At 50.6% G+C, this 23,052-nt stretch overlaps 8 protein-coding genes across 8 annotated transcripts; 4 read left to right on the forward strand and 4 right to left on the reverse strand.

Moving 5' to 3' along the window:
- Positions 1-3,658: 3,658 nt before the first annotated feature.
- On the forward strand, positions 3,659-6,832 carry LOC100906322 (sodium-dependent glucose transporter 1). Its single transcript, XM_018641257.1, has 4 exons — positions 3,659-4,006; positions 4,199-6,126; positions 6,286-6,407; positions 6,488-6,832. Exons 1-4 carry the CDS (start codon positions 3,812-3,814, stop codon positions 6,553-6,555), a joined length of 2,313 nt encoding a protein of 770 aa, XP_018496773.1. The 5' UTR covers positions 3,659-3,811; the 3' UTR covers positions 6,556-6,832.
- A 1,219-nt stretch (positions 6,833-8,051) lies between these two features.
- ATPsyngamma (ATP synthase, gamma subunit) lies at positions 8,052-9,569 on the forward strand. The gene is made up of 3 exons (XM_003748018.2): positions 8,052-8,574; positions 8,804-9,067; positions 9,187-9,569. Exons 1-3 carry the CDS (start codon positions 8,173-8,175, stop codon positions 9,406-9,408), a joined length of 888 nt encoding a protein of 295 aa, XP_003748066.1. The 5' UTR covers positions 8,052-8,172; the 3' UTR covers positions 9,409-9,569.
- A 153-nt stretch (positions 9,570-9,722) lies between these two features.
- On the reverse strand, positions 9,723-11,524 carry Aatf (Apoptosis antagonizing transcription factor). Its single transcript, XM_003748071.1, has 4 exons — positions 10,788-11,524; positions 10,404-10,599; positions 9,987-10,264; positions 9,723-9,868 (listed from the first exon to the last, which is right to left on the reverse strand). The coding sequence occupies exons 1-4, from the start codon at positions 11,423-11,425 to the stop codon at positions 9,763-9,765; spliced, it is 1,218 nt and encodes a 405-aa protein (XP_003748119.1). The 5' UTR covers positions 11,426-11,524; the 3' UTR covers positions 9,723-9,762.
- A 1,004-nt stretch (positions 11,525-12,528) lies between these two features.
- Positions 12,529-15,003, forward strand: Prim1 (DNA primase small subunit). The gene is made up of 9 exons (XM_003748073.2): positions 12,529-12,702; positions 12,914-12,993; positions 13,071-13,231; positions 13,312-13,474; positions 13,581-13,858; positions 14,022-14,168; positions 14,325-14,491; positions 14,656-14,792; positions 14,892-15,003. The coding sequence occupies exons 1-9, from the start codon at positions 12,602-12,604 to the stop codon at positions 14,912-14,914; spliced, it is 1,257 nt and encodes a 418-aa protein (XP_003748121.1). The 5' UTR covers positions 12,529-12,601; the 3' UTR covers positions 14,915-15,003.
- Positions 15,004-15,249: 246 nt separating this feature from the next.
- On the reverse strand, positions 15,250-16,214 carry LOC100906900 (gamma-aminobutyric acid receptor subunit beta-like). Its single transcript, XM_003748074.1, has 4 exons — positions 16,157-16,214; positions 15,899-16,063; positions 15,527-15,756; positions 15,250-15,387 (listed from the first exon to the last, which is right to left on the reverse strand). Exons 1-4 carry the CDS (start codon positions 16,212-16,214, stop codon positions 15,250-15,252), a joined length of 591 nt encoding a protein of 196 aa, XP_003748122.1.
- Positions 16,215-17,582: 1,368 nt separating this feature from the next.
- Positions 17,583-19,813, reverse strand: LOC100907048 (activating signal cointegrator 1). The gene is made up of 6 exons (XM_029112775.1): positions 19,803-19,813; positions 19,274-19,414; positions 18,775-18,981; positions 18,482-18,669; positions 18,153-18,374; positions 17,583-18,048 (listed from the first exon to the last, which is right to left on the reverse strand). The coding sequence occupies exons 1-6, from the start codon at positions 19,811-19,813 to the stop codon at positions 17,621-17,623; spliced, it is 1,197 nt and encodes a 398-aa protein (XP_028968608.1). The 3' UTR covers positions 17,583-17,620.
- Bulli (regulator of MON1-CCZ1 complex protein bulli) lies at positions 19,785-21,848 on the forward strand. The gene has a single exon (XM_003748076.2). It carries the CDS (start codon positions 19,859-19,861, stop codon positions 21,719-21,721), a length of 1,863 nt encoding a protein of 620 aa, XP_003748124.1. The 5' UTR covers positions 19,785-19,858; the 3' UTR covers positions 21,722-21,848.
- Positions 21,849-21,935: 87 nt separating this feature from the next.
- Positions 21,936-23,002, reverse strand: LOC100897652 (protein LLP homolog). Its single transcript, XM_003748021.2, has 3 exons — positions 22,798-23,002; positions 22,510-22,656; positions 21,936-22,279 (listed from the first exon to the last, which is right to left on the reverse strand). The coding sequence occupies exons 1-3, from the start codon at positions 22,885-22,887 to the stop codon at positions 22,151-22,153; spliced, it is 366 nt and encodes a 121-aa protein (XP_003748069.1). The 5' UTR covers positions 22,888-23,002; the 3' UTR covers positions 21,936-22,150.
- Positions 23,003-23,052: the final 50 nt, after the last annotated feature.

Below are 23,052 nucleotides of genomic sequence, written 5' to 3' on the forward strand. Positions count from 1 at the left end.
ATGATTCCGACTTCGACCATTTCACTGTCACCAAGGGGAAGACGAACGAAAAGCCGGATCGACCCATCAAAACTAATGCCTACAAACTGTCTCTCAGAGGCTTAGAATTCAATTCCTCGTACACGGTGAACGTCGCTGCCGCTTTCCGAGCTCACGGGAAGGAGATGGTCCACACAAGCGCAAGCATCACCTTCGGTGAGAGCTTCCAAGTGACAAAGTTCGGATTCTCAGCCCCATACTGACATGAGTGAGAAGAAAAATCCCGGGTACGCCCCTGCCGAGCGAGGATCTCTGCGTCCACGCTCTGCGCCGACTACCTCAGATGGGCAGGATTGAAGGTCCGTGTAATGACGCAGACATGATGACTTGAGACTCTAACGCCCCGTACAGATACCATTCAAAAACTTCTGCCGCCCACCGATCTCCAAGTCGCTCACCTGAGTACGAGCGAAGTTCTTTTGGGATGGAAGGCTGCTGTGCACTTCGATTCGGGGGTTAGAATCTCGGAACTCAAGTTCAGAGTTGAATACCTGACAAAGGGTCGACCCGCGCAAACAGTGATCGTAGAGGCTCCTCGCGCAAAGCTAACCGGTCTCGAAAGATCCACAACGTACACGGCCAAGGTCACTGCAACTCTCGAGAAGTGGGTAGAAGCTGACGCGGAGCCTTTCGTCTTTGAAACACGGAGGGAAGGTAATGAGTCATTTTGGGGTCCGAATTCAACTAACTGAACCTCGGTTGGTACTCATCGTTCCGGATCTTCTTCCGGGACCCATTCTCCCATGGGCTGTCGTTCTTTACACAGATTGGCCGACCGCGATTATCAGAAAAGCTTCAGTTCTGTCGACTGGGGCCGGTGACAAGGCGCTCTACGACTTCGAGTGGGATCTTCCCGATACTGAAAAACCTGGTCGGTTCGAAGCCATCGTCTGTGATATCCAGTGCTTCGAACTACCGATCAGTTCCGGGAAGAAACATCTTGTAGCTGAGCTGGATTATCATATAGACTACAACCTGACCGTTCGGACCGTGTACATCCAGCCCTTGGATCAGACCATCTCAAGGCTTTCTCAGCCCTGGATTGGCAAGAGCACCGTCGGCCGTCCAGACGCAGTCGATTTCAAGAGAATCGTGCAGAATTTCAACTCGCTGAATCTTGAATGGGAACCTCCGAAAAAGACGAGGGGTCCGATAAATCATTACCACATCGAAGTTTGGGATGCATTCGATAGTACCCGCAAGAAGTCGTGAGTAGTCCCGGTCTTCTCTCAATCGCTGACAGAGAGGGTCGCCTGAGACTTCTGCGGAGTCTCTCGGGAGAATCGTTCCCTGAGGGGAAAATTCAAACATTTTGTTCACAGCTTACTGATTATGCTTTCTGCGCAGTGTCGACTCTTCAGGTCTTCACGCCGCGATCGCTTTGCCGCCTCTCTCGCGTGGTATCTATAAAGTTACTCTTACCGCCGTTTCTGTGGACGACACGACCAACCAAGAATTCCGCAGCGAAATATTAAGTGAAAATCCACGCGGGATCGAGCTCTTACGTGAGTCGAGTAGCATCTTATCTATTTTCTTCCCGATTCGGAATCTCAGCCGACGGAGACTCAGACAGCGATTCGGTATGCCCTCAGCGCCACCCACGAAAATCGAGACGGTCGAGCGTTCAGATCACTCGATCAAGCTCCGAGTCGTGTCTTCATCCACTTCACCGCTCATCAAGTACCGAGTTCGATGGATCGCGAATGAGCCCGGTGCCTTGGAAGCTGACCAGTTCGTGCTCGATCAGCTCGAGCCGTACACTCCCGTCGATTACAATGTTAGCGCCTGCTTCTTGGACTCAGCAGAGGAACCACTGTGCGGAGAACCAATTCCGTTCACCGCAATGACGAACGTTGGCAGTGAGTATTGCAGCAGATATCCCGACGCTGAATGAGCTCGATTGCCGGGAGTAGGGCAGTAGTATCAGTTTGATCTTAGATCTCCGCCAGGTTTCCCTCGGTAGTACCGAGGCGTCATTCAATATATCTCCTCGAAAGGCTCCAGGATAATAAACCTACGAGAGCGTGAATTCACCTTCTATGACCTCCAGGCCCCTTCGCGGTACGCAATTTCAAGGTTGTGGGGTACGAAAACAATTCGCTCGATCTCACGTGGGACGCACCGTTGGCCAAGAATGGTCCATTGGACGGGTACATTATTGAGCTTGCTGAGAGGAGTAATCTTCTCTCCACTCAAGTCAACTACACTTCGGAGCCTTCATCCTCTGCATATCTGATCTCGGACTTGACCAGAGGCTCATCGTAAGAGAGATTCCATTAAAGATTCCCCATGAATTTTCTCCCATATAAAACTCGCTGCCCGATCAATGTACTTTAACAGGACCCCCCCCCCCCCACTTCCCCTAACATGTATGCGGCGACACTCAGGAAGCATGAAAATCCGCCATCGAGCGCTTCTTGAGACTTCATATCGAGCAACGATTCTCGCATTCCAGGTATGACATAAGCATCGCGGCTTACAACATCGATCTGGACTCGAAGAGAATGGTGATCGGTGAGGTGTCCTATATGTCGGTAGACTTCCCGAGATCCGCTGGTTGGATCATACCTGTCGCTGTCTTCGCTCTGCTCACGGCGATCGGAAGCTCCGCGGGAGGTGTGTACGCGTATCGGAAGAGGATTCAAAAAACGAATGCTCCCGCAGTGACTTACTCAGTTTCCGATGCCCGAGTCGACACTTGATTTGATGAGGCTCACAATCAGTGTATATTCAACGAAAAATACACGAGCCGACTCGATCAAAGTGGCGACTTCGTTTTGTACTCATTGTCAGAACCTACGAGACCCAAGGCTCACCCTCGCTATCCCAAAACCTCCCGATCAGAGCATTCCTGGTTTATTGATATTTCTCATTGATTCCATCGGAATGAAGACGATCGGCCATGGCCTATGAGATATTTGGCAGACAAAGAAGTAAAAGTTAGGGACAGGTTAGGTAGGAGAGCGGAGAGGCACAAGCATCGCTCGAGTGGGAGGACTCCCGAGATGGTCGTCTCTGACCACCACCCTTCTATCGGGGGAAGCTGATTCGATGCCGGGATGCGAGTTCCCTTATCCCTGATCTCCGAAGAATGATTCCGAGAAACCGGATCTATCGGAGAGAGCGCTGCTTCTACGTATCCCGCATTCCATCTTTCAATCCCTCGGCAGATTCATTGGAGAGCCTAGAAAATCGAGATGCAATAAGCGGAGGAAGTATCGGAAAACCTCGATATCGAGCTGATTCATGTGCAGTCCAGGACCGATAAGCGTTATCACCGCTTGCTATAATTGGTGAAAGTTCACCGTCAATCCACTCAGCTACTCACGTCCGGAATTCCCAGAGATGAATACCTACAGAGCTCAAGTTCGGACCTCGAATTGGATCATCGGAGCTCTCCTGAAGATGTTCACCCCGTAGGCCGCAGATAACTCCGCCGTGATTCGGCCTAATCCGACCAGCCAACCGGCCAACAATAGGCTTTAAAGAGAGAAATCAAGAAGTTGCGAGGACGGACCGCCCGAATTCGGTCAGACGTTCGGCGAGGATCATCGACATCATCGCCTTCACTCTCCTGACGACAGATTCCATTTTCGTGAATTTTTACCCCGCGTTCCTCACGGACGCGTCTCCTCTTAGAGCCAGCATCGTCAGGTTGTACGATCTTTAGAGCAGGAACTCCACCCGACTAGAGTACGCCGTGCGAGCGTACCAGCCGACCTGTACGGCTACTCCTCCATCCTGGTCGTCCTGAGATGTGCTACTAGTCAGGATGCCTCGTAGGGCACTCCACAGCTTGGGCGACCGCTCTGGCTCGGATTCGGACGATTGTATGTTCGACCAAACCAATCTCCTACAGCGGAGGCGGCTGAATATCACCCGATTGCGAAGGAACAGTGCCACCATTTCAGGACAACGCCTCACCGTTGCTAGGACGGTGAATCTGTGTCTGTCATTTTTTGCTCTAGTAAGTTTCCTTGATTTTATTATTATCGACAAGAGAGCGCTCATAACGTCCCCAGTCGAGCTTGGGCAATTGTTCGATTTCCGGAGTGCGAGCGTGCAGCTCAACGAATTGGAACAGCTGTGCGGAGACCTCTCTGGCGGGAAGGGAGCTGTCAAATCCACAACACTAATCAGAGCCTATTCCGTTTTACAGGGATTGTGTTTTGTGATTCCCACCGCGACCATTAACGGTCTCCAGTACAGGACGGCCTCGAGTGAAGAGCAGATTGACTTCATTTATACAGCTCGATATGGGGGCTACATCGTTGGCTGCTTCGCCGGTGGCTTCCTCTTCAATTGTTATAATCGACAATTTCTTCTATTTGTCGCACTCCTCGCAACGGCCATCGGAGTTCTCATCATGCCATTCTGTCGAGTTCTCTCGGTGTTGATGACATGCACCTGTGTCACCGGAATCACTATGGGGCTCCTGGACACTGGTGGTAATGTTTGGTTGTTGGATCTCTGGGGACGCAAGAGCGCGCCCTTTATGCAAATGATGCATTTCTGTTTCGGGCTCGGAGCCCTCGTCGCTCCCTTGGTCGCGCAGCCCTTCATCCATCCGTACAGTGCATTCGGATCTCAACTCGCCCTGAACGGCAGCCGGACTCTGTTGCCGCCTCTGGGGCCTCATCTGTCCGGGAACTCGCATCCAGAGCATTTAATGAAACGAGACCTGAGTGGAATGAAATATAATTTATCGCAACCGATCATTGCCTCGAAAGCTCTCACAAACCTGACCGTCGATGTCACAACCTCGGGAGCTACTTCAGTCGTTGAGACGCTGCCGAAAAAACCGCACTTCGCGGACTCGAAGAAAATCGAGGACGCGTGGGAGCGCAAACCTCTGGGCAGCTCCAACACCACGACCCCGAAGGCAACAACAACAACAACGACGGCAAAAATCTTGCTCGCCAACCAAACCACGTCTTCTCATGCTACAGTGCCAATACCGCGAAATTCCATATCTACCACCACGAGCACTCCCGTCCCCACGAACAGCTTGTCCTCACCGATGCCGAATGTGATCTTGCATGAATCTGTGACGGCTACGTCACCCAACACGAGCAGCTCTTCCGCAACGAGATCATCAACGTCCACGACAGAAGTCTCAACGAGGATGGAAGAAACGACGGTCACCAATGAAATTCTCAGGACATCGGCGTCCCACGAGCAGCCAGCAATAATCGGTCAGGGTAGCAGAAACGAGCTCCCAAATCGAGACTCGACCATGAAAACGACGTCATCGACAGTTCCAACGCAGTCCACTTCCACGGCGACGAGTCCCAAGAGCTCCGTCCCCGCATCGTCGGTAGCGAAGCACCACAGCATCAAGAAGGTGCTTCCAGAGGAAGATCAACAAGAATCGTGGCTGGAGCAAGCTCGGAGAAAAATCCAGAAATCGGGCAAGTTCGAGATCGCATACGCCATCCTCGCGGCGTACGTTCTGCTCGTCTCTGTCGTGTTCTTGTTGTTCCTCTGCCTGAATCCTCGTGAGGCCAAATCCAAGCAAGAAGACGAACTCGACGACCTCCACCAGAGCTCCTCAATGAGAATGCCTCTCATAGTTCTCATGTGTTGTTTTTTCTTCCTATACATGGGTGCTGAAGTCGCGGTCGGCGAAACTTTGAAGTCGCTGCAGTTCCACCAGGACGTTCATCCAATCGTCACGGGAGAACAGCTCATATATATTTTCTGGGGGAGTTTTGCTTTCGCGCGAGGCGTTTCTATATTCGTTTCTATGAGTGTCTCGTGTCGAACGATGCTCATCTGTGACATTGTTATTTGCATCGGAGCCGCCATATTACTGGTCGCGGGTGCTCAGATGACTTACTGTCTGATCGTCGGTATCGTCCTCCTGGGGAGCGGGATGGCTTCGATTATCCCAACGTCATTCATCTGGCTCGAGTTACACACGCAAGTTACGAACAGATTATCCGCGCTCCTGATATTGAGCGCAGCGGTCGGGGAGATGGTTATTCCCGAGCTGGTATCTGCCTTCATTAGGAAAACGCCCATGGCCCTGATGTACGTCATCCTCGCCGTCATTCTCCTGTGTACCGTCAATCTGGCAGCTCTCTGGTGAGTGAATCAAGCAGTTTTTCGTTGACGTTGCAGCTCGAGTCGATGGAGAACCTCATCTGGAAAGGTCTCCGGCTGATATGGACCTTGGACGTCAGTTCATGCATTGATCGGAAACAATCAACTATGCGTACGAACTAAATGCCACAATGCTTCCAGCTATGTGATGTCGATACGCGGCGAGAAGTACATGACCAAACCCGACAGGTCTCTCTACCAACTTGCCAGTCTGGAGGACGACCAGGACCACTGGAACAACTCTAACAAATCCCAACAAGAGGGTAGGCTCACATGTCCTCCCTGGATGGATTCCGAATCGGTGTAGAAAACCCTCCCTGACACTAGTGTCTCCTCGTTGCAGGAGTTCTAGTTAAGCGTAACAAGACAAACTCGTTCTTCTACGATCGCCTGAACAATCTCGACAGTTAGGATTCTTGTAGGAAAACATCCCGAACAAGGTTCCGAAAGTCTTCAGCTAACCTGCTCGACGATCTGGCCGCTTGCTCCTTCGGCGAAGGGAGCCCGAGAAGGCACTCGAACGAACAGGAATGATTCCGCGCTTTCCTGCTGCGTTCCGGAAGAGAGAGCCATCCCCCTGCTCCAGTGGTCATCCCCTTCGTGATTGGTCCTCGAAATTGTCGGAATCCGCTTCGAGGTGCGATGCACGCTCTCGATCCACCGTGCCGGTGTGGAACATTCCTGGATTTTGGAGCTTTCTTGAAAGTGATTCTGTTTTGAAGCATTCCTAGATACACATTGGACTCGCTCAGTGATAGCCCGAGAATCGGTTGACTAAGTGCGTCCTCCTAATCGTTGGACGAGTCCCCAATCCACTCTTCCAGCCCCCAATCGTCAATGCTTACGGACGTCGCACCAATCGTGAACGAAACTTCCTCCATGTAAATAAATAGAAGACCGCGCAGTCCAGTTGTGAGCGTGATAAGGATTTGCGAGGATCTAGCTCAAAGTCGAATCGCTAGGAAATAGCTTGAGTCATCGACGGCACTAATAATTGAGCATTTTGAGTGAAACACAGAGAGGTACTCGATTTCTCAACCATAGAGCCAGAACCAGGAGCCGTCTTTAGGACGAAGCCAAATGAAGCTATAAGTGAGGCTCAAATGTCTTCTGATCGACCACCCCTCGGGGTTTGTCTTCATAAGAATTTCTTTCCTCAACTCATGGAGCGGCGAATGATAGCTTTGCCGGCTGATCTGATTCTCTGGGGCTGACCACAGAACAAGAGAAATACGTCAACTTTGGATGCTGTTCAAAGTCCCGGAGGACAATCATGAAAACAGAGAATAATCGACGGATCTTCAATCAATCTGAGGGAGTAAAGCATCCTTCTCAGCTCCCAAAGGAGAAAGAGCCCTCACGGAGAGAATCCTGTTGCTGAGTGATCTGCTTGAAGATGATAGTCCCTCCGACGTTTCAGATAATGAAGTGCCGCTTCATTTTGGTGCCATTTCTGTTGAATGTGAGTTGAGGTCGGTTCTTGCTCCGTCCGCAGACGCTAAGCGTGTCCGAATAAAAGGAACGGTTGAATTGCAAGGCTAAACTCTGAGTACTCTCGATTCATCACCGTTTTCCCGAAATGATTGTTGGCTCTCTTAAATACGGGAATCGGATTCGGGATGACTCTCGTAGTCCTCCCATGGGGGGTCATTTCGGCAACGGTGAAACGCGCCCTGCGTTCGAACGGTGAAATCCAACGCTCGCCAAGGGAGCAGTCAGATTCCGAACACCCGCGACCTCGGAGAAACCTCGTATGGGGTCAAGGGAAGCCGGGAGATTCGGAGTCGAGATACTATTGTCTGCTTCAATATGGGTATTTGGGCTCCCGACCCACCAGTTCGAAAGCCCCTCGGATATAATTGAGGATGAGCCGAATGGTCGGTAAATGGCGCGGCGTTCCCGGTAGTTTCGGTTTCGAGCAGAGCTGTGTTTTGGTCGGTCGTAGTCTGGTCACCTCTGTTGTGACCTCGCGGGGCAACCGGGTGAAGTTTGCAGCGTTAGTGGAGTACCGACGGAGCAGGTGTCGCCATGTTCTCTCTTTTACCAAGAACCGGGGCGGCGGGGGCGGTCGTGGCCTGCCAGCAGGCCCGTGGAATGGCTACCCTGAAGGACATCCGACTTCGTCTGAAGTCCGTCAAGAACATTCAGAAGATCACTCAGTCCATGAAAATGGTGTCCGCAGCCAAGTATGCCCGGGCTGAGAGGGAATTAAAACAGGCCCGTCCCTTCGGCGAGGCTGCAATGAAGTTCTACGAAGCCGTAGAAGTCGCTCCGCCGGAGAATCCGAAAAATACCCTCCTGGTTGCCATCTCATCTGACCGAGGTCTCTGCGGAGCTGTCCATTCTTCAGTTGCCAAGAAGATCCGCGCTTGGATGGTTGAAAATCCTACCCTGGCTCCCAACGCCAAAATCATCTGCGTCGGAGATAAGGTTAGTTTGATCTTCCCACTTGAGGGGGGAATTTCATTGCGGGCTCAAGAATGGGGAAAGATGGTCCTGCGAATGTCAAGTTTCCGCAGAGCCCGGCTTTCGCGACTTCCAACCAGTCAGAGTAGTTTTGGTGTCGAACGAAGCCAGGAGAAAGATGTCAGGAGCGAGGAGACATCCGGGACGGAAGATCACAGAAGCGGGTCCGAGGTGAATTCTCTCTCTTCGGCAGGTCAAGGCTATCCTGCAGCGTCTGTACGCTCCGAATATGCTCGTATCCTTCAACGACTTCGGGAAGAAACCTCCGCTCTTCGAAGACGCATCAGCTGTTGCGAACTCCATTCTCGAGAGTGGGTTCGAGTTTGACACCGGAGTCCTCATCTACAACAAATTCAAGACCGTGATTTCCTACGAAACGACAGAAATCCCCCTCCACACATTGGAAACGATCCTAGGCGCTCAGAAGATCCACACGTATGACTCGCTCGATGCCGAGGTGAGTCGACTCCGCAGCTCCTACATCGGTGTCGAAGTAGAAAATGTGATCCTGAAAATGCCTTGGATTCATTCTTCCCCGTCCTCCTCCTGTTGATGCACCATCTCTTAAAATTGCAGACTCTGCGCAGTTATCACGAGTTCAACCTGGCCTCAACCATCTACTACGCCATGAAGGAGAACGCTTGCTCCGAACAGTCCGCAAGAATGTCAGCTATGGACGGCGCGTCGAAGAACGCTGGCGAAATGATTGACAAACTCACGCTGACTTTCAACCGAACTCGGCAAGCTGTCATCACGAAGGAGCTCATTGAGATCATTTCTGGAGCTGCCGCTTTGTAAACCTGCGGCCACCGTCGTCATAGTCAAGGAAACCTTGCTCGGCTTCCGGTCCCCGGCAGGTGGATTCCACCACTGCCGCACCTCGCCGGATTCGGTCGTCGTCGTCTCTTTTCGAATGTATGATGGAAGATGTACTGAATAGAGCGGAGTTATAAGAATTATCCCGAGTCTATTACTATCCATCTTCAGGCTTCGCTCGGAGAATACTCGGCTGGATCTATAGCTGCCGATTCCGAGCGTCTCGTGGCCTAACCGAAATTCATTCATCTCGGCATCTTATTCAGCGGCACGGGCAAACAAGACCATGTATCCCGTCTCTTTTCCTTCTTTTTATTCACAGATCCGGGGAAGGATTCACTTGAACAATCTGAATCCTTCCAAATCGCTCTTGGACAGCTGACTCGCCGCGTCCCCTTTCGCGGCCGTCTTCCTTCCGAAAATGCTCGAAAACAGCTCGTCCCTGGAAGAACAGATCCAAGTTATTGCGAAGTGATATTCGAAACAGACACAGAACGCGTTCCGTAAGATTTTTGTGGAAATCCCTCGGCCCAGGACCTCCTGATAGAAATCGAACTCACTTCGCTTGGTCGCTGAATGTCGAGCCGTCGTGCGGGGTCATGAAGCTCACCAACTTCGGGATGACATCGTATCTGATTCTCCTCCCCTTACTCGCTTTCGTATCGATCTTACGTTTGATCTTCGTTCGCAGCTTCTGAATTTCGATCCAGTGTCTCGAAACCTCCAGAGGGTCGGAGATGTCTTGAGTCTTGCGTTCGATGACCTCGCGTAAGAGGTGATGATAGAAATCGTCGTCGTCAAATATCTCCGGGATGATCTGTTTCACTTGATCTGCTTCCTGGATAGTAAAGAAACGACCCGTTTCTGACATGCCATCTCGATCAGGAGACAGATGCTGAATCATGTCCTGAATCGAGGTTCTTGATGGACCCACTCCACACAATCAGAAGTCATCGGAGGGAGAACGTGGTACCCACCCTTTTCTCTGGCTCACTGACGCCGATGATTTTATAGTGACTCCGTTTGATCCGCGTTCTCTCTATGAGGCGGTCCCGGTCTTCCAGGATATGTTCGATTTGCTTCGCTGGAGGCTGCTCAAGGGCCGTGTACCCTTTAGAGGTTCTCCCGCTGGCGAGCTTCGTCCGTTGGTACCACTTGTCGATTGTGGCTTGCCTGCAAGCGGAGACCGGTACTACTACCAAGAGAACTTTTCCAACGGTGAAGATCCGAGATTCAAAATAATTGTCTAGGAACTTCAATTGAATACTGAGCGTCGCCGGACGTCCAGTCATTTGCTTATTGCTCATATACGACTTGGGGAGGGTCGCTCCGTTGCAGCTCGCTCTGGGCTGAGATTTTACCTGAAGGGCAGGAATTTCTGATAGAAATCCTCGTTGGCTCGATCGTATTCATTGGGGAGGAATTTCTTTCTCTTCCTGTCCGTGTCGCCCGTATTGTGGTTCTGGGATCCCTGATCTTCCTCGGAGGATCCTTCATCGACTCTAGGATTTTTACGCTTTGGTTGTCCGTCCTCGTCCTCGCTGTAGCCAGACGCAATGTCGGATGGGATCTCTTCGTCATCGCTCGGAATCTCTTCGTCACCCGAACCGGCAGGAGTTTTCCCGTCTATTGATTTCTTCATTTCGGGATACTTGCGAATCAGGTCAGCTCTTATGACTGCCAGCTGTTCGAAGGCTCTTTCGATGTTGCGAACGCACTGTCTGTATAGACGAGCGTTATCTGGACTGGCCAGGAAATTATGCATGGTTTGTTTGAAAATATCACAGGGTGGCAGCTGATTGGCGAGGGCAAGAACTTTCTGGAATTGAATTCGATACTCGAGCAGCTTGTCCCAGATTTTCATTTGGTGCGAGATGCTCTGTCCCTTGCGGATTTCCTCGCTGACTGCATTCGTTGGCTCCTTATTGTCGACCGGATCCTCCAGCCGAGTGAGCCGAGCATTTGGGTTGGCGAAGGCAGAGATGTCCACGTCGGCCATGGCGTCATCGTCGTCTCGGTCATCGTCGTCGTCATCATCATCTTCGTGGTCCAGATCTTCATCTACGTCATCGTTATCGTCGAGGACTTCTTCGTCGAACGATTCACCTTCCACCACTTCTTGTTCAGATTCCGAAGCCTGAGCGATTCCCTCGTCGGTCCCGTCGCCAACTGCAAAGATTTCTCAATGAAACGCACCTATCTGACTAAAGAAGATGGAAAGATGTGGTAGTACGGGAATCGAGATGTGCATATCGAATAGACGTGGTCCTCACGTGCCTCTGCTTTCCTGATCGGTCTCCACACTTTCGTCGTCATCATCATCGTCTTCGTCGTCGATGACCTCATAGAGATTTGGGTTCAGCTTTAGGAAATGTTCGTCATCTTCCTCATCGAACATCTCTCGCCTCGATACTGTCTTGCCCTTGTATCTACCAGTGGTGAGGATTTCGGCACCTCTTTTCTTCTCAACAGCTTCGTATGAATCTTCATAGTCCGCAAGTTTGGCGTTACTCTCTGAGGAAAGGATCAGAGTGAAGCACGGAATCCATGGGAAATATGAGAGGGTCTGAGTGTCGCGGGGGACCATGTTCGAAATTTCGCTTCACATACCGTCGTTGAATACGTCCTCCGAATCTTTTTCTTTGGGCGCTGTCAACGCGAGCTCTTTGAGCTCGTCCGCAAACGACGGCATCTTGCTGCTCCTCTGAGCCCAGAGACGACTCACGGATTGATATCTCCACTCCCAATTATTGTCCACGCAGCTACCCGGTAAGAATTCCACGAGCACATGTGCCCGTGTTGTTATGTCTCCACTCACTCTCTGTCTGGGACACGGGTGTAAGCTCTTCCGAGTTTTTACTAATCCGCGGATAAATGTCCAGCTTCCGATGAGCTGCGCGAAAAGTTCATCATCTTCGGGATCCGGGAACGAATTCTTCCAGAGAATCCTCCGAAAATTCTGGCGAGAAGCCTTCTCGCGAATGACGGGGTCAGGAAATGAGGAGTCTCTCGCTAAATTCGCGGCCGCCGCCGTCGAGGTCCGGTATCGCGGATCTCAAATTTGGCGCCAAGCTCCGCCGATCAGACAGCGCTAACATATGAGCGTAGGACAGCCGTGCGCGCCAAAAACTATCACTCATCTGTTACCGAAGTTTAGCTTTGACGTTTCTCAGCAATGCCTCCAATCGCGGTGGAGGACGGCGCTGCGCCGTCTGTGAAGGAAGAAAAAGAGAAGAAACCAGCGAAACATGAACCCTCCGTCTTCGGAGGTTCCTGGTGAGTTACGAATTCTTTTCTCCAAGCCTCGCCGATTTTCCTACAGTGGCCTGTCTGGCCTCTCATGTGAAGTCGGACCGGAATGCTTTCCGAGGTGTCGGAGGGTGCTCCGCGGCGGTCGTTCAAGGTTTCCAACCGTCTCTCCGCGGACTGTCGTAGGGCTTGGGACCTAAGCGGGATATGGTTTCAATATCCCGAACATTTGTTCCAGTTTCGCTGATGAACTGAAGGTCTACTACGAGAAACTCTTCCCTGTGAATATTTTCTACAAGTGGCTGTCTTATGGTAGAGGTGAGGAGATGAACGAGAGAGTTCTCCCGGGGGTTCGACGCCCTAAAATCTTCCTCTAAGTCTTCCATTCTTTTCAGATCCAAGCGAGAGCTACTTCGTGAACAGAGAGTTCTCTTTCACCCTAGAAGGAGACCTGTACCTGCGATTCCTGTCGTTCAAAGACCAAAAAATGTTGAAGGCCGAACTTGTGAAGAACAACCCAATCAAGATTGATCTGGGTGCAGTTTACGACAACATCGTACGTAGCTTCGACATAGAGCATCCCTATTCCCAATGGAGGAATCTCTCTTCGAGAGTTACAATTTCGCTGTCCCTCAGTCAGATAAGCAGAACAGGAAGCCCCGCGAGAGAGAGTATGTCTTGGATATTGACATGACAGATTTCGACGATGTCCGTATTTGCTGCAAGGATGCCGATATCTGTCCGAGATGTTGGCCTTTCATGACGATAGCGATCCGATGTCTTCATGCAGCCCTGACCGGTGAGCAATCCTCTCAACTTCAGCCAATCGCGATTCTCTGACACCGAATCGAGGAGCGTAAGCTCGGCCGAATTCTGAAGCAGACTCTGCTCTCTCACCTCTGCAGAGGATTTTGGATTCCGCCACTTGCTCTGGGTGTATTCCGGTCGTAGAGGGATACATTGTTGGGTGGCCGATAGGATTTCCCGGGAAATGACTTCATCGTGCCGAAACGGGCTCACATCTTACCTCGATGTGCTCACCGAGCCCAATCCGAAGCGGCCGAAGATTGTTTCGAAGATCCATCCTTTCATGGAGAGAACACTGGTCATACTACGAGAGTACGTGGATGATATGGTAGTCTCAAAACAACGGTGGGCGGATAGCACTGAGTGGTGGGTGAAGGTGAGGGCAGTTCCTCATAGAATCTCTATTGTGGCCGACTGCACTTGAGTTCGCTCGGAATCATGAACCGGATTCCCTGGGATCCTAGAATATCCCATTTCTTTCACGGGCTGATCCAAGATGCGTTCAAGGCGAAAACCAAAGCTCAATATCCCTCCAACAGATACTTCGCATGTACATGGACACCGAGAAAAGGGATGAGCTTGAGAGCCGAATCATGGCGGAGGAAGATGGCGCCACTCGATGGGAAATCTTTAAGACTGTAGTCGACCAGCAACAAAGCAAGAAGCACAGATTCTACTTCGAGGAAGTGAGTCAATTTTGTCCAATCATTCACGCTGTCCGTCTACCGACGCGCGACGGCCATGAACTTCTGAATGAAACAAAGTTGGAGCGGGAATAGGTCTGCCCAGACGATGGATGAGTTGGTTCTGAAATTCACGAGTGTCCCCGATCGCGATAACAGGTACTCTTTCACTTGCTCTACCCGCGTCTGGATGTCAACGTCTCAACTGGACTCAACCATCTCCTGAAAGCCCCCTTCTGTCTGCACCCGAAAACCAACCGAGTGTGTGTTCCTATCGACGTGGAACGCCTCGAGGATTTCGATCCGTTTAAAGTTCCAACCGGGAGGTAAGCGATAATTCATGCTTTATTTCGAAGGATATCTCAGGTCCTATCTTCGAATGCGGCCTAGCGTAAAGGAGTAGTGGAGTTTCGAATGAGCGGACCGGAACAGAATGTCATCGTCTGCCAAACGATTCGGTCGATTTTCATGCTGGGTTCGATGTCCACAGCTCATTGATGGCAGAGCTCGAAAATTACTCAAAAGACGACGACACACCTGATTGCAAAAAAACCTCGCTGAGGCCTTATGTGGAGCTATTTGGGAGATTCGTGAAGCGATTGCTCGAGAAAGCCCCCAAACGTCCAGGTATGTCATTCTCGTGGGTTGGGCTCACTTCTGAGTAGATAAATCCTAACTTGGACGGTTCCCGAATTTCGAACCCTAATCTTTGATTCCCCATTCCAGACGATGTCGATTTGGAATTTTAAAGCCAACAAGAGTTCCACCATTGAGAGAGCCTCTCTTCATATCGTTCGAGTCCACTCACCTAGTAAATAAATGAAGTCTCAAGAACCTACAATGGTCCTTCAATCGACAGCAGAGCCTCTCAGGAATACACTCTCACCGCCAAAACAGAGAAGTGAGCGAAGTTGAAAATTCCGAAGCTAGCCACGATACTGTGCCTTGTGAGTCCGTCGTATCTTTCTACCCGATCGATGTCTCTCGTAGCAGTCTGCGGGTATTGTGAAGTTCCAGAGCGTCGGCCATTCTGGAATTTTCCAAATCCACCGCTATATTTTCTCAGCACATGTCGCATTCGAACTCATTCGTCTCGGTGCCGAACCTCATCGTTGGCTGTTGATATCGTCTCGGTCGAGGCGTGGAGTCTTTCCATGACGACCGATTCACAAATTGACAGAACCACGAAGCCCATGCATGCGACGACATATATGTCGCAAAACTGCAACAAAAGAAACCATTGATATACGCTTTCCGGTGGGCGATTTTCTGACCATTACTCGGACTTCCTCCTTGGGTATAGTGATGAAACTTCAATATGCGCAACATTTCTGGTCGCGGTCAGGGTTTTAGAGCCTCACGGTCATGTACGAGACACTCGGGATGGCGCTTCTTATAGCTCCCAGCTGAGTATACAGAGCGAGGAGTACGGTGGTACTCAGCGCGAGTCTTTCGTTCGACGCGTCGAGAGATATCCACATCGACGCAAATCCAACGAGGACTAAGAAAAATGAGGGCAAGAAGCATTTGATCAGTTGGTAGGTCAGCAGGCGTCGGAATCGAACCAAGACTTTCACCCCGTCCATAATTCCTGCAAATCGAATTTTGTTTGCAAACTTTGCACGTGTCACAATCGAAGCCCGATATGGGAGCTCCTGATGCTTCCTATGCGGGATGCTTTTCGGGGAGTGCGAAATGAAAGCTCAGGGAGTGCGAAGATCCTTGGCATCGACTTTTCTCATCTTCGGTGACGTAGCTCTCGCCCTGCTGATAAGCCTCAAGAGAAACTTCGTATTCGAGCATCTTTTGTCGGGGGTTCAGCGCCGCCGATCCAGATCCCCGGTCGTTCGTGGGTGCGTCGAGCCATTTGACATGGAGCGATGAATTCGGGTAGATCCCTGAATAGAATGGGATGGACGAATCGCTCCGACTACGATATGGGGTTCTAGATACGTATCGGAGAGGAGGAGAGTCCGTCGGGTAATCCTCACAAGCATGTATGTTTATCGGGCAAATCTGGACGTCCACGGGGAAGTCGTGCAGATCCATGGGGCACGATATCGTCGACGAGAGCCAAAAGAGAAACAATCATTACGAGCAGCTCTCATTGTCCGTGGGAATTCGAAGCTCGATGGTTCGGCCGCACACTTACTTCATATTGATTGAACCGTAGCAGGTCTTGTTCCCCACGCGATGGGAGAAACTCACCGCTGGGTGGATGACGGTCGGGGTTCTGTCTTCGATAGCTTCCTATGCATGCGATATCAGGGACTTTAGAATTTTCGTCGAGTCATTCAAGAATTCCGGGGACACCGGAGGTTCGTCGGCCCAAGAAAATCATAGGCCAAAACTCACTTCGAGGTAGAGATCCGGTACGAATATTCCATCCGGCAGCCCGGTCGGCGAGAACTTGTCCTTCCGCGACGGAAATCTGCCCGAACGCTGGAACTCGAAGGCTATGTCCGCACAAACGTATTGATGATGTATTTCCCAGGTCTCCACGAGGAAAACTTCGACGTCGAAGGTCTTCAGATTTCGGGAAATAACTATGCTAGTTCTGATGCAAGCATGCAACTTTTGTCGTTATTTGAATGTTTGCACATAGCGAAAATGTCGATCGGGTGGGGGGAGACCCGAGCTAAATTCCGAAGCTCCAAAGAATATTCACCATTCGCTTGAGGTTGAGCTCGCTGATATGATTGACGAACAAAGTGAGATTTATCCGGAAACTTGGGGTGACGTTAGCAACTGTTGAAAAAAAGCTCCATTAATCGATGGTAGGTACCATCTATCTTCCCCCGATCTCTCCAGAAAACGATAGAATCAGAGGCTATAGGTGTTAGGAAAGGGTCGAGAGGGGCAGGAAGAGTTCAGACAAACCTTGATGTATCTCCATCATGTTCCGAGGCATTCGGGGACCTCTGAAAAATTTCGGAATTTTCATGTCGAACAGGCTTTGCCATCGAATCGAAATCGCAGAAAGTTCACCCACGGGAAAGGAAGCTCTTCATAATCTCCGAATCGGCAGTGAGCGTTTCCTGAGAGGGACAGCACCAGCAACAGAAAATACCAGAAGATTGAGGGCGCTGGAATCAGGGCGTCGACAGTCATGTCTCGGAGATCAGATGAGTCAGGGATGGGCGATTAGAGTCCGATCCGGGACGGGGTGACCTATCGACTGAGCTTTGCCGCCTCTCATCTCGCGAGTTCGGAAGCAGAATCGCCGGTAATTAGCGCAATCATTTCCTGAAATCGGCTGCTTAGTCATCGGGCACTCTACGAGCCGGTGCTCGGACAGCCCGTGTTGGCTCGCGATCGATCAAAAATCGACACCGATGAGGCAATCACCCATGGTTCACTCTGATTTTTTTTTCGGAGCCGAGTGTTTCTTCGAACGAGTATGCCCTTCTGTATGCGTCAGAGAGTTTTATTCAACATCACTATAAGACACCGTTTCAATCAAACATGACTTGTTTTCTAGCAGCATTGAGCAGCTTGTTGTCGAGCTTGAATATTTTCGGTCCCCCTTTCATGGGGAACTGGGTTTTCAAAGGGTGCGGATGTTCGCATATGAAGACGTACGGATCGGATATCTCTCCATGGGGGAACGTCTCACGGTATTTCGATTGTGGTATGCAATCCATGACGTCGACACAGCCGAGAAGAACGCCAGTCGGAAATTCCATTGAAGCGGGCAATTCAACTGGACTGATGAGCTTGTAAGCTCGAATGACGCTTTCCTGCTCCTCGCGAGTCGGCTGTTTCGAAGCTGCGTGGATCCAGAGTCGGCCTCGATGGGCATGGAACCAATGACGACCTTCATGCTTCTTGATGCCGGCGATCAGTAGACTCGCATACGGTTGATGAATTGAAAGACACCATCCTGTAAAAAAGAGAATTCCCGTTACACCGAGTGAGAGAATAATGGAACAAGTGCGACCCAGAATGTACGAAGCGGAAGCGGTTTCACAAGACCGATGGACTAACCGTCGTCAGAAATTTCCTTCAGGTGGCTGTCCTGTATCCGAGAGAGGTTCATTTCATCGCTCTTCGCCGTATTCGTTAAAATAATTCCCGTTTCCACGAACTCTAGGTCCACCAAGGTCTTCTTGCTCAGATACGATGGTGACTCCTCATAGGCGGTTTCGATTGCGCCTAATGTCGACGAAGAATAAAGCTCTGGGAGCTCCTCAAGCTTCTCAGTGACCTGTGAGACGAGATAAGCCTCCGATGGTGAGAGAACGCGGTCATGTTCGTGAATATCCTTCGGATCCCGAGATAACTCGGTTTGTTCCCGGAAGAAAACATGTAGCACCTTTTTCCTTCGAAATCGATGTCTATCTTCGTAACCCGGCTGCGTCTGCTGGTGTCGCGTTTCTCTTCGGATTCCCGCAGAGCCTTCCGCTCTTTCTGAGTTAACCATTTGTTTTCAGAAGAGAAGTAATCCCTGTCGTCGTCGATGATCTGAGTTCGCTTGGCGCAGGTCCGATCGAACTCGATGAGGCTGGAATGCAAGGCGAGAATGAGCTCCTCCATCTCAAGGAGCAGAGATATCATCCGAACTTTGCAATTTGCAACTGCCCCTGAAGCGCAGGCTTAAGCAACAAACCGGTCTTTATGAGCCACTGCCTTCGCGAGAGCTGCGTCTTGTTCTTCGATCTTCTGGCGAAGCTGATTGGCTTTTCGGGAATCTTTCACCAACATTTCCATCTCACGAGGGGTAGCAACAAGCTCTCCACATGTCAAACACGACCCGGAACCTTCCTGTTGGCACACTATCCTCCCACATGAGATGCAGTTGTTGATGAGTTGGTGTCTGTGAAAAGGAGCATCGGAAACTTATGAGCTCTTCACCACTATCTCCGTTAGCAGAAGAAACGTGAGAAAGCGGATCTCCAAACCGAAGTCTCGACTCCCCGAAGTACATGTCTCCCTCATAACTTCGATGAATGGCGAGGGAAATCCGGGTAGCTGTCGCACCCAATGGGGATAACTTTCGTGGACATGCCATGATAATCCACAGTATAATTCGTTCATTTCCGTACAGAACACTTCTAATTTTTCAGCGTCGCTTCGACGTCTTGCGACATGTTCCGGCAGAAACTCACCTCGAAGCCAGACAATTGCACGGGTGTCGTCCACTGAGTAAAATCGTCTCTCGATCTTTACCTTCATCCGAATAAAGATTCACGAATTTCTTGATCGTTTTTTCTGACGGACACTCGCGAGTTCTTTGATAGGACCGTCGTCTTTGGGAGATCCTTTTTTTTTAATGACTCTGATTTTCACATTCTCTTGTGCCTCCATGCTTCCCAGGAAGCCAATGTCGCAGAATTTCGTCGGGGACGAAGATGGAAAAGCCCACACGAGAGCTCGCAGGAGATCGGATTCTAGCCAGAGAGAACCTCCGGTCCCGAGACGATATGAGCGAATGCGTGTCCAGATTTCGAGCATGAACAGCTGATTGAGCGGTTCGAAAAGCTGGATGAATGCATTCGCCGCATCCAAAACAAAGTCCAGCTGCCTCACCTATCTGAGTGAAAGATCGGGGGCGCTCAACGGAGGAGGAATGAAGTTCGCGAAACGGTGATCGGATTTAAACGAGGTGTGGCGAGCCGACTCGACAGAGCTGCTCACCGGAGTGACATCGAGAGCGTAGTTCCCGTGCCCACGTTGCTGTCAGGACAGTCGACATGGAAGCGATCAGCTGTGGAACAGAGCCAGTGGACTCGACATCGACGAGCAGTTTATGTTTATCCGAAGAGGCGATACGTTTCGATCCAGCCTCGGCCGTGTCGAGAGTGTTCTTCGACAATGCCAACGAGCAATTGTTCTCGATCAGATCCGGTGGGGTCACAGGAGTTGTCGTCAAAGGACCGAACGAAGACAGGAGCTGCTCCTTCACCATGGATGACAAAGGTGAAATTCTCTCCGTGAAATTGTGTCCGGATCAGAGTGTGATGGCAATCCAGAGATCTCGGAAGAGCGTCGAGTTCATGAACAGTCCACAGTTTCCCGAATGGAACCGAGGCGAGTACAGTCAGGCCTGCAAAGCGAAGTCGGCGAGCATAATTGGTTTCGCATGGACGGGCTTCGGAACCGATATCATCTTCGTCACCGATCAGAGCGTGGAATTCTACGAAGTCCAACCGGCGCGGAAATGCCTCCGATACATCAAACTCTACTCGATGCAAGTTAATTGGTTCATCTACCAGCCGATCACGAATTATCTGTTGGTTTCCTCCGGGATTCTCGGTAATGTGCTCCATCCTATATACTTTTCGGGACAAGGAATGTGCACCCGTCATTCGAAATTCGAAGTGGACCTCCCCGTGGTTCCCAAACCCCCGAAACTCTGTCTTCTCGATAGAGATGTCAGCTTGTGTAGAATATATGGGAAGTCAAGGGTCGTCGTTCTGCGTCACAAGGGGAACACGTCGAGTTCTCGAAGCGGTGCCGCGGAAATCGTTGTCTACACCATCGATGGTGCCACGCCGCCTCGGAAAACCAACATCCTGAAACTCGAAGTCTCTGGTCGTTTCGCTATAAATCTCATTGATAACTTGATCATCGTCCACCACCAGAGCTCGAAAACCAGTCAAATCTTCGATATAGGCCTCGAAGGCCACCAGGAGACGAATATCGTTTACCATTCACCGATCGTCGCCCCTGAGGTCATCGGATGCAAGGGCGATTTCGAGCTGTACTCCGCCAACTGGGTCGTCTTCCAACCGAATATCATCATCGACGCGAAAATCGGTCTCCTATGGCGCTTGACACTCAATCCAGAGCGCCTAAGTCATCTGATAAGGCCTGCGGAGAGGCTCATCGATTTTCTGTTGTTGCGGAAGAATTGTCAGAAAATTATCCTTCAGAGCATGAAGCGCATTGTTGCCGAGGAGACTCCGCTAAAAACGATCGCCACAATCATGGGAAAAATCGCTCATATCGAACGTATCTCTGAAAAACTGGTATCGGAAGTGTTCGAACCGCTGAGCGACGAAGTCGACAAGTCCTATCTTTTTGGGGTATTCGTTGAGCACATCCGGACCAAAGACACAATCTGTGATAATCTCCGAGACGCAATGGTCGCGAACTTGGTGGATCAGAACAAATTCTACCAACTTCACCAGTTCCTGCAGTACCACATCCTGGGCGATTCAAAACCCATCGCGTGTCAACTTCTGGACCTTGCACCGCGGTACACACCCGCTCAGCAGCTAGCTCTGGACATGCTGTACCGTTTAGGGTCGACTCACGAGGAAACCATCGAGACCCTATTGAACAATGGCAAAGTCATCTCAGCTTTAAAAGTAGTACAAGCCCAAGGAAATCAGGATACGGTATCCGCGCGGAAATTCCTCGAGGCTGCGAAACAAACCAACGATCCATCCATATTCTATTCGGTCTATAGATTCTTCGTACAACGAAACATCACTTTGAGGAACAGCGCGCTGTTCCCGAAGGGCGAAATGTGCCAACAGTACGTAGCTCACTACAAAACCCTTTTTGGTGACTGTCTTGAAATGTTGGCGGCAGAACGCAATGAGGTGTAATCTGTTTCAAGTAAAAGCGATCTTTGATAAGTTGTCTCGAATCGATTCGATTCCCGTCCATCCGAGAAGAGGCGTTTGTCATCAGGAGACTGCTTAGAGATCTAATGAAGTTTGGTACTTCGGAAAGCGTGCGACCCTTCACTGTTTACCGCCGAAGGAGTCGGTGTAGTGATCCCATAATCTCAGTCAGGGTCCTCGATGGAAAAAATATTTTTTCCTGAACATATTAGGGTATATTCAGTATTTCGAATTTCTCAGCGCTCATATCATACACCTAGATGACGAGCTTCCTCAACGACATTCTAACATGCCGCTGCGTGGGAGTTCAACATATATACAGGATCCGCCGCGAGAATCCACCCGACTTCTGCGCCTCGTCAGTCGCCGATCTTTCCTTATCCGAGTTCGACGAAGATAGACGGAGGGACTTCACCAAGAGTCTTTCCGGCCATTACTCTTCCTGTTTTTCTTGGTTTTGTGCTTGGTTTTTCTCTGTTGCTTCTTCCCCATCCAGACAGGATATTGGCCGTTCTCGTCCTGCATACGTTTGTTGAACACCTGCGTGGAGAGAAGGAATACTTGAGAGCTTGCGCCATCGGGCTCGAGTTTGGCGAGGGCGGTTTGGATTCAACGTCGGGATGTCCCAGCCAGCGAAGCGGAGCGTCGAAGTTCGCCGTGCAACATGTATGATACAAGTCGGTATCCGCAGCTGGCTTCTCTCGGTTCTTCGGACATTGGATAGTATTAGGAAGAAGCGTTGATTAATTATTGGACAATTTTCAATCCACCTTTGCTTCGCCCTCTTCCATGTTTTCCTCTTGTCTTTTGAGCAAGGCTTGCTTCTTCTTCTCAAGGTAGTCGACTAGCACTCCGCCAGCTTGCTCAATGTCCATTCCCTCTTCTACGACACGAGTGACACCTTTTTTCACTGTTTCCTGCGCGAGAGATGAATCATTTTAGGGACCTTTCACAACGAGAAAGTTCCGGGGCGTCTCGAGACTCGGCTCGCTTGAGTCCGAAGCATTGTTCGATAAGATTCTCGCTTCCTCGCATAGACTCGACAGCGTTCGACTTACTCTGAGTTTTTTCACGGCCTTGTCGTCATACCGGATCCGTTTGATAGCTCGCATTTTCTTGCCACGCTTACTACGGATGCTTTTGGCCATGGTGAATAATTTCCGAGCGCCGAACTGCCACGGGAGAACTTCGCGATCGAACTGTTGAGGAACGATTCCCTCTGCTCAAGGAACGCACGTGTCTGTGTTTAGGGATATCAACTCCGCACCACCAATCGTTCCGGAGTGGCAACAATACACCGTCAGCTGATACCC

This window comes from Galendromus occidentalis, unplaced genomic scaffold (assembly GCF_000255335.2).
Source record: "Galendromus occidentalis unplaced genomic scaffold, Mocc_1.1 scf7180000077527, whole genome shotgun sequence".
NCBI classification, from domain to species: Eukaryota; Metazoa; Arthropoda; class Arachnida; order Mesostigmata; family Phytoseiidae; genus Galendromus; species Galendromus occidentalis.

What these genes read in the sequence shown, in the direction of transcription:
- LOC100906322 (XM_018641257.1), top strand. Translation starts at nt 3,812, where the DNA reads ATGCCTCGTAGGGCACTCCACAGCTTGGGCGACCGCTCTGGCTCGGAT. An exon ending in GTCTGTCATTTTTTGCTCTA is followed by an intron (nt 4,007 to 4,198) that starts GTAAGTTTCCTT and finishes TCCGTTTTACAG; the next exon opens with GGATTGTGTTTTGTGATTCC. An exon ending in GTCAATCTGGCAGCTCTCTG is followed by an intron (nt 6,127 to 6,285) that starts GTGAGTGAATCA and finishes CAATGCTTCCAG; the next exon opens with CTATGTGATGTCGATACGCG.
- ATPsyngamma (XM_003748018.2), top strand. Translation starts at nt 8,173, where the DNA reads ATGTTCTCTCTTTTACCAAGAACCGGGGCGGCGGGGGCGGTCGTGGCC. An exon ending in TCATCTGCGTCGGAGATAAG is followed by an intron (nt 8,575 to 8,803) that starts GTTAGTTTGATC and finishes TCTCTTCGGCAG; the next exon opens with GTCAAGGCTATCCTGCAGCG. An exon ending in ATGACTCGCTCGATGCCGAG is followed by an intron (nt 9,068 to 9,186) that starts GTGAGTCGACTC and finishes TTAAAATTGCAG; the next exon opens with ACTCTGCGCAGTTATCACGA.
- Aatf (XM_003748071.1), bottom strand. Translation starts at nt 11,425, where the DNA reads ATGGCCGACGTGGACATCTCTGCCTTCGCCAACCCAAATGCTCGGCTC. An exon ending in TCAGTGAGCCAGAGAAAAGG is followed by an intron (nt 10,265 to 10,403) that starts GTGGGTACCACG and finishes TTTACTATCCAG; the next exon opens with GAAGCAGATCAAGTGAAACA. An exon ending in ACATTCAGCGACCAAGCGAA is followed by an intron (nt 9,869 to 9,986) that starts GTGAGTTCGATT and finishes CTGTTCTTCCAG; the next exon opens with GGACGAGCTGTTTTCGAGCA.
- Prim1 (XM_003748073.2), top strand. Translation starts at nt 12,602, where the DNA reads ATGCCTCCAATCGCGGTGGAGGACGGCGCTGCGCCGTCTGTGAAGGAA. An exon ending in GTGGCTGTCTTATGGTAGAG is followed by an intron (nt 12,994 to 13,070) that starts GTGAGGAGATGA and finishes CATTCTTTTCAG; the next exon opens with ATCCAAGCGAGAGCTACTTC. An exon ending in GTGCAGTTTACGACAACATC is followed by an intron (nt 13,232 to 13,311) that starts GTACGTAGCTTC and finishes GCTGTCCCTCAG; the next exon opens with TCAGATAAGCAGAACAGGAA.
- LOC100906900 (XM_003748074.1), bottom strand. Translation starts at nt 16,214, where the DNA reads ATGGATCTGCACGACTTCCCCGTGGACGTCCAGATTTGCCCGATAAAC. An exon ending in CCCGATAAACATACATGCTT is followed by an intron (nt 16,064 to 16,156) that starts GTGAGGATTACC and finishes CATTCTATTCAG; the next exon opens with GGATCTACCCGAATTCATCG. An exon ending in CGAGTGTCTCGTACATGACC is followed by an intron (nt 15,388 to 15,526) that starts GTGAGGCTCTAA and finishes CTTTTGTTGCAG; the next exon opens with TTTTGCGACATATATGTCGT.
- LOC100907048 (XM_029112775.1), bottom strand. An exon ending in TGCAATTGTCTGGCTTCGAG is followed by an intron (nt 18,982 to 19,273) that starts GTGAGTTTCTGC and finishes TCCTTTTCACAG; the next exon opens with ACACCAACTCATCAACAACT. An exon ending in CATCGATTTCGAAGGAAAAA is followed by an intron (nt 18,375 to 18,481) that starts GGTGCTACATGT and finishes ATCTCGTCTCAC; the next exon opens with AGGTCACTGAGAAGCTTGAG.
- Bulli (XM_003748076.2), top strand. Translation starts at nt 19,859, where the DNA reads ATGGAAGCGATCAGCTGTGGAACAGAGCCAGTGGACTCGACATCGACG.
- LOC100897652 (XM_003748021.2), bottom strand. Translation starts at nt 22,887, where the DNA reads ATGGCCAAAAGCATCCGTAGTAAGCGTGGCAAGAAAATGCGAGCTATC. An exon ending in AGGCCGTGAAAAAACTCAGA is followed by an intron (nt 22,657 to 22,797) that starts GTAAGTCGAACG and finishes TCTCTCGCGCAG; the next exon opens with GAAACAGTGAAAAAAGGTGT. An exon ending in TGGAAGAGGGCGAAGCAAAG is followed by an intron (nt 22,280 to 22,509) that starts GTGGATTGAAAA and finishes CTCTCCACGCAG; the next exon opens with GTGTTCAACAAACGTATGCA.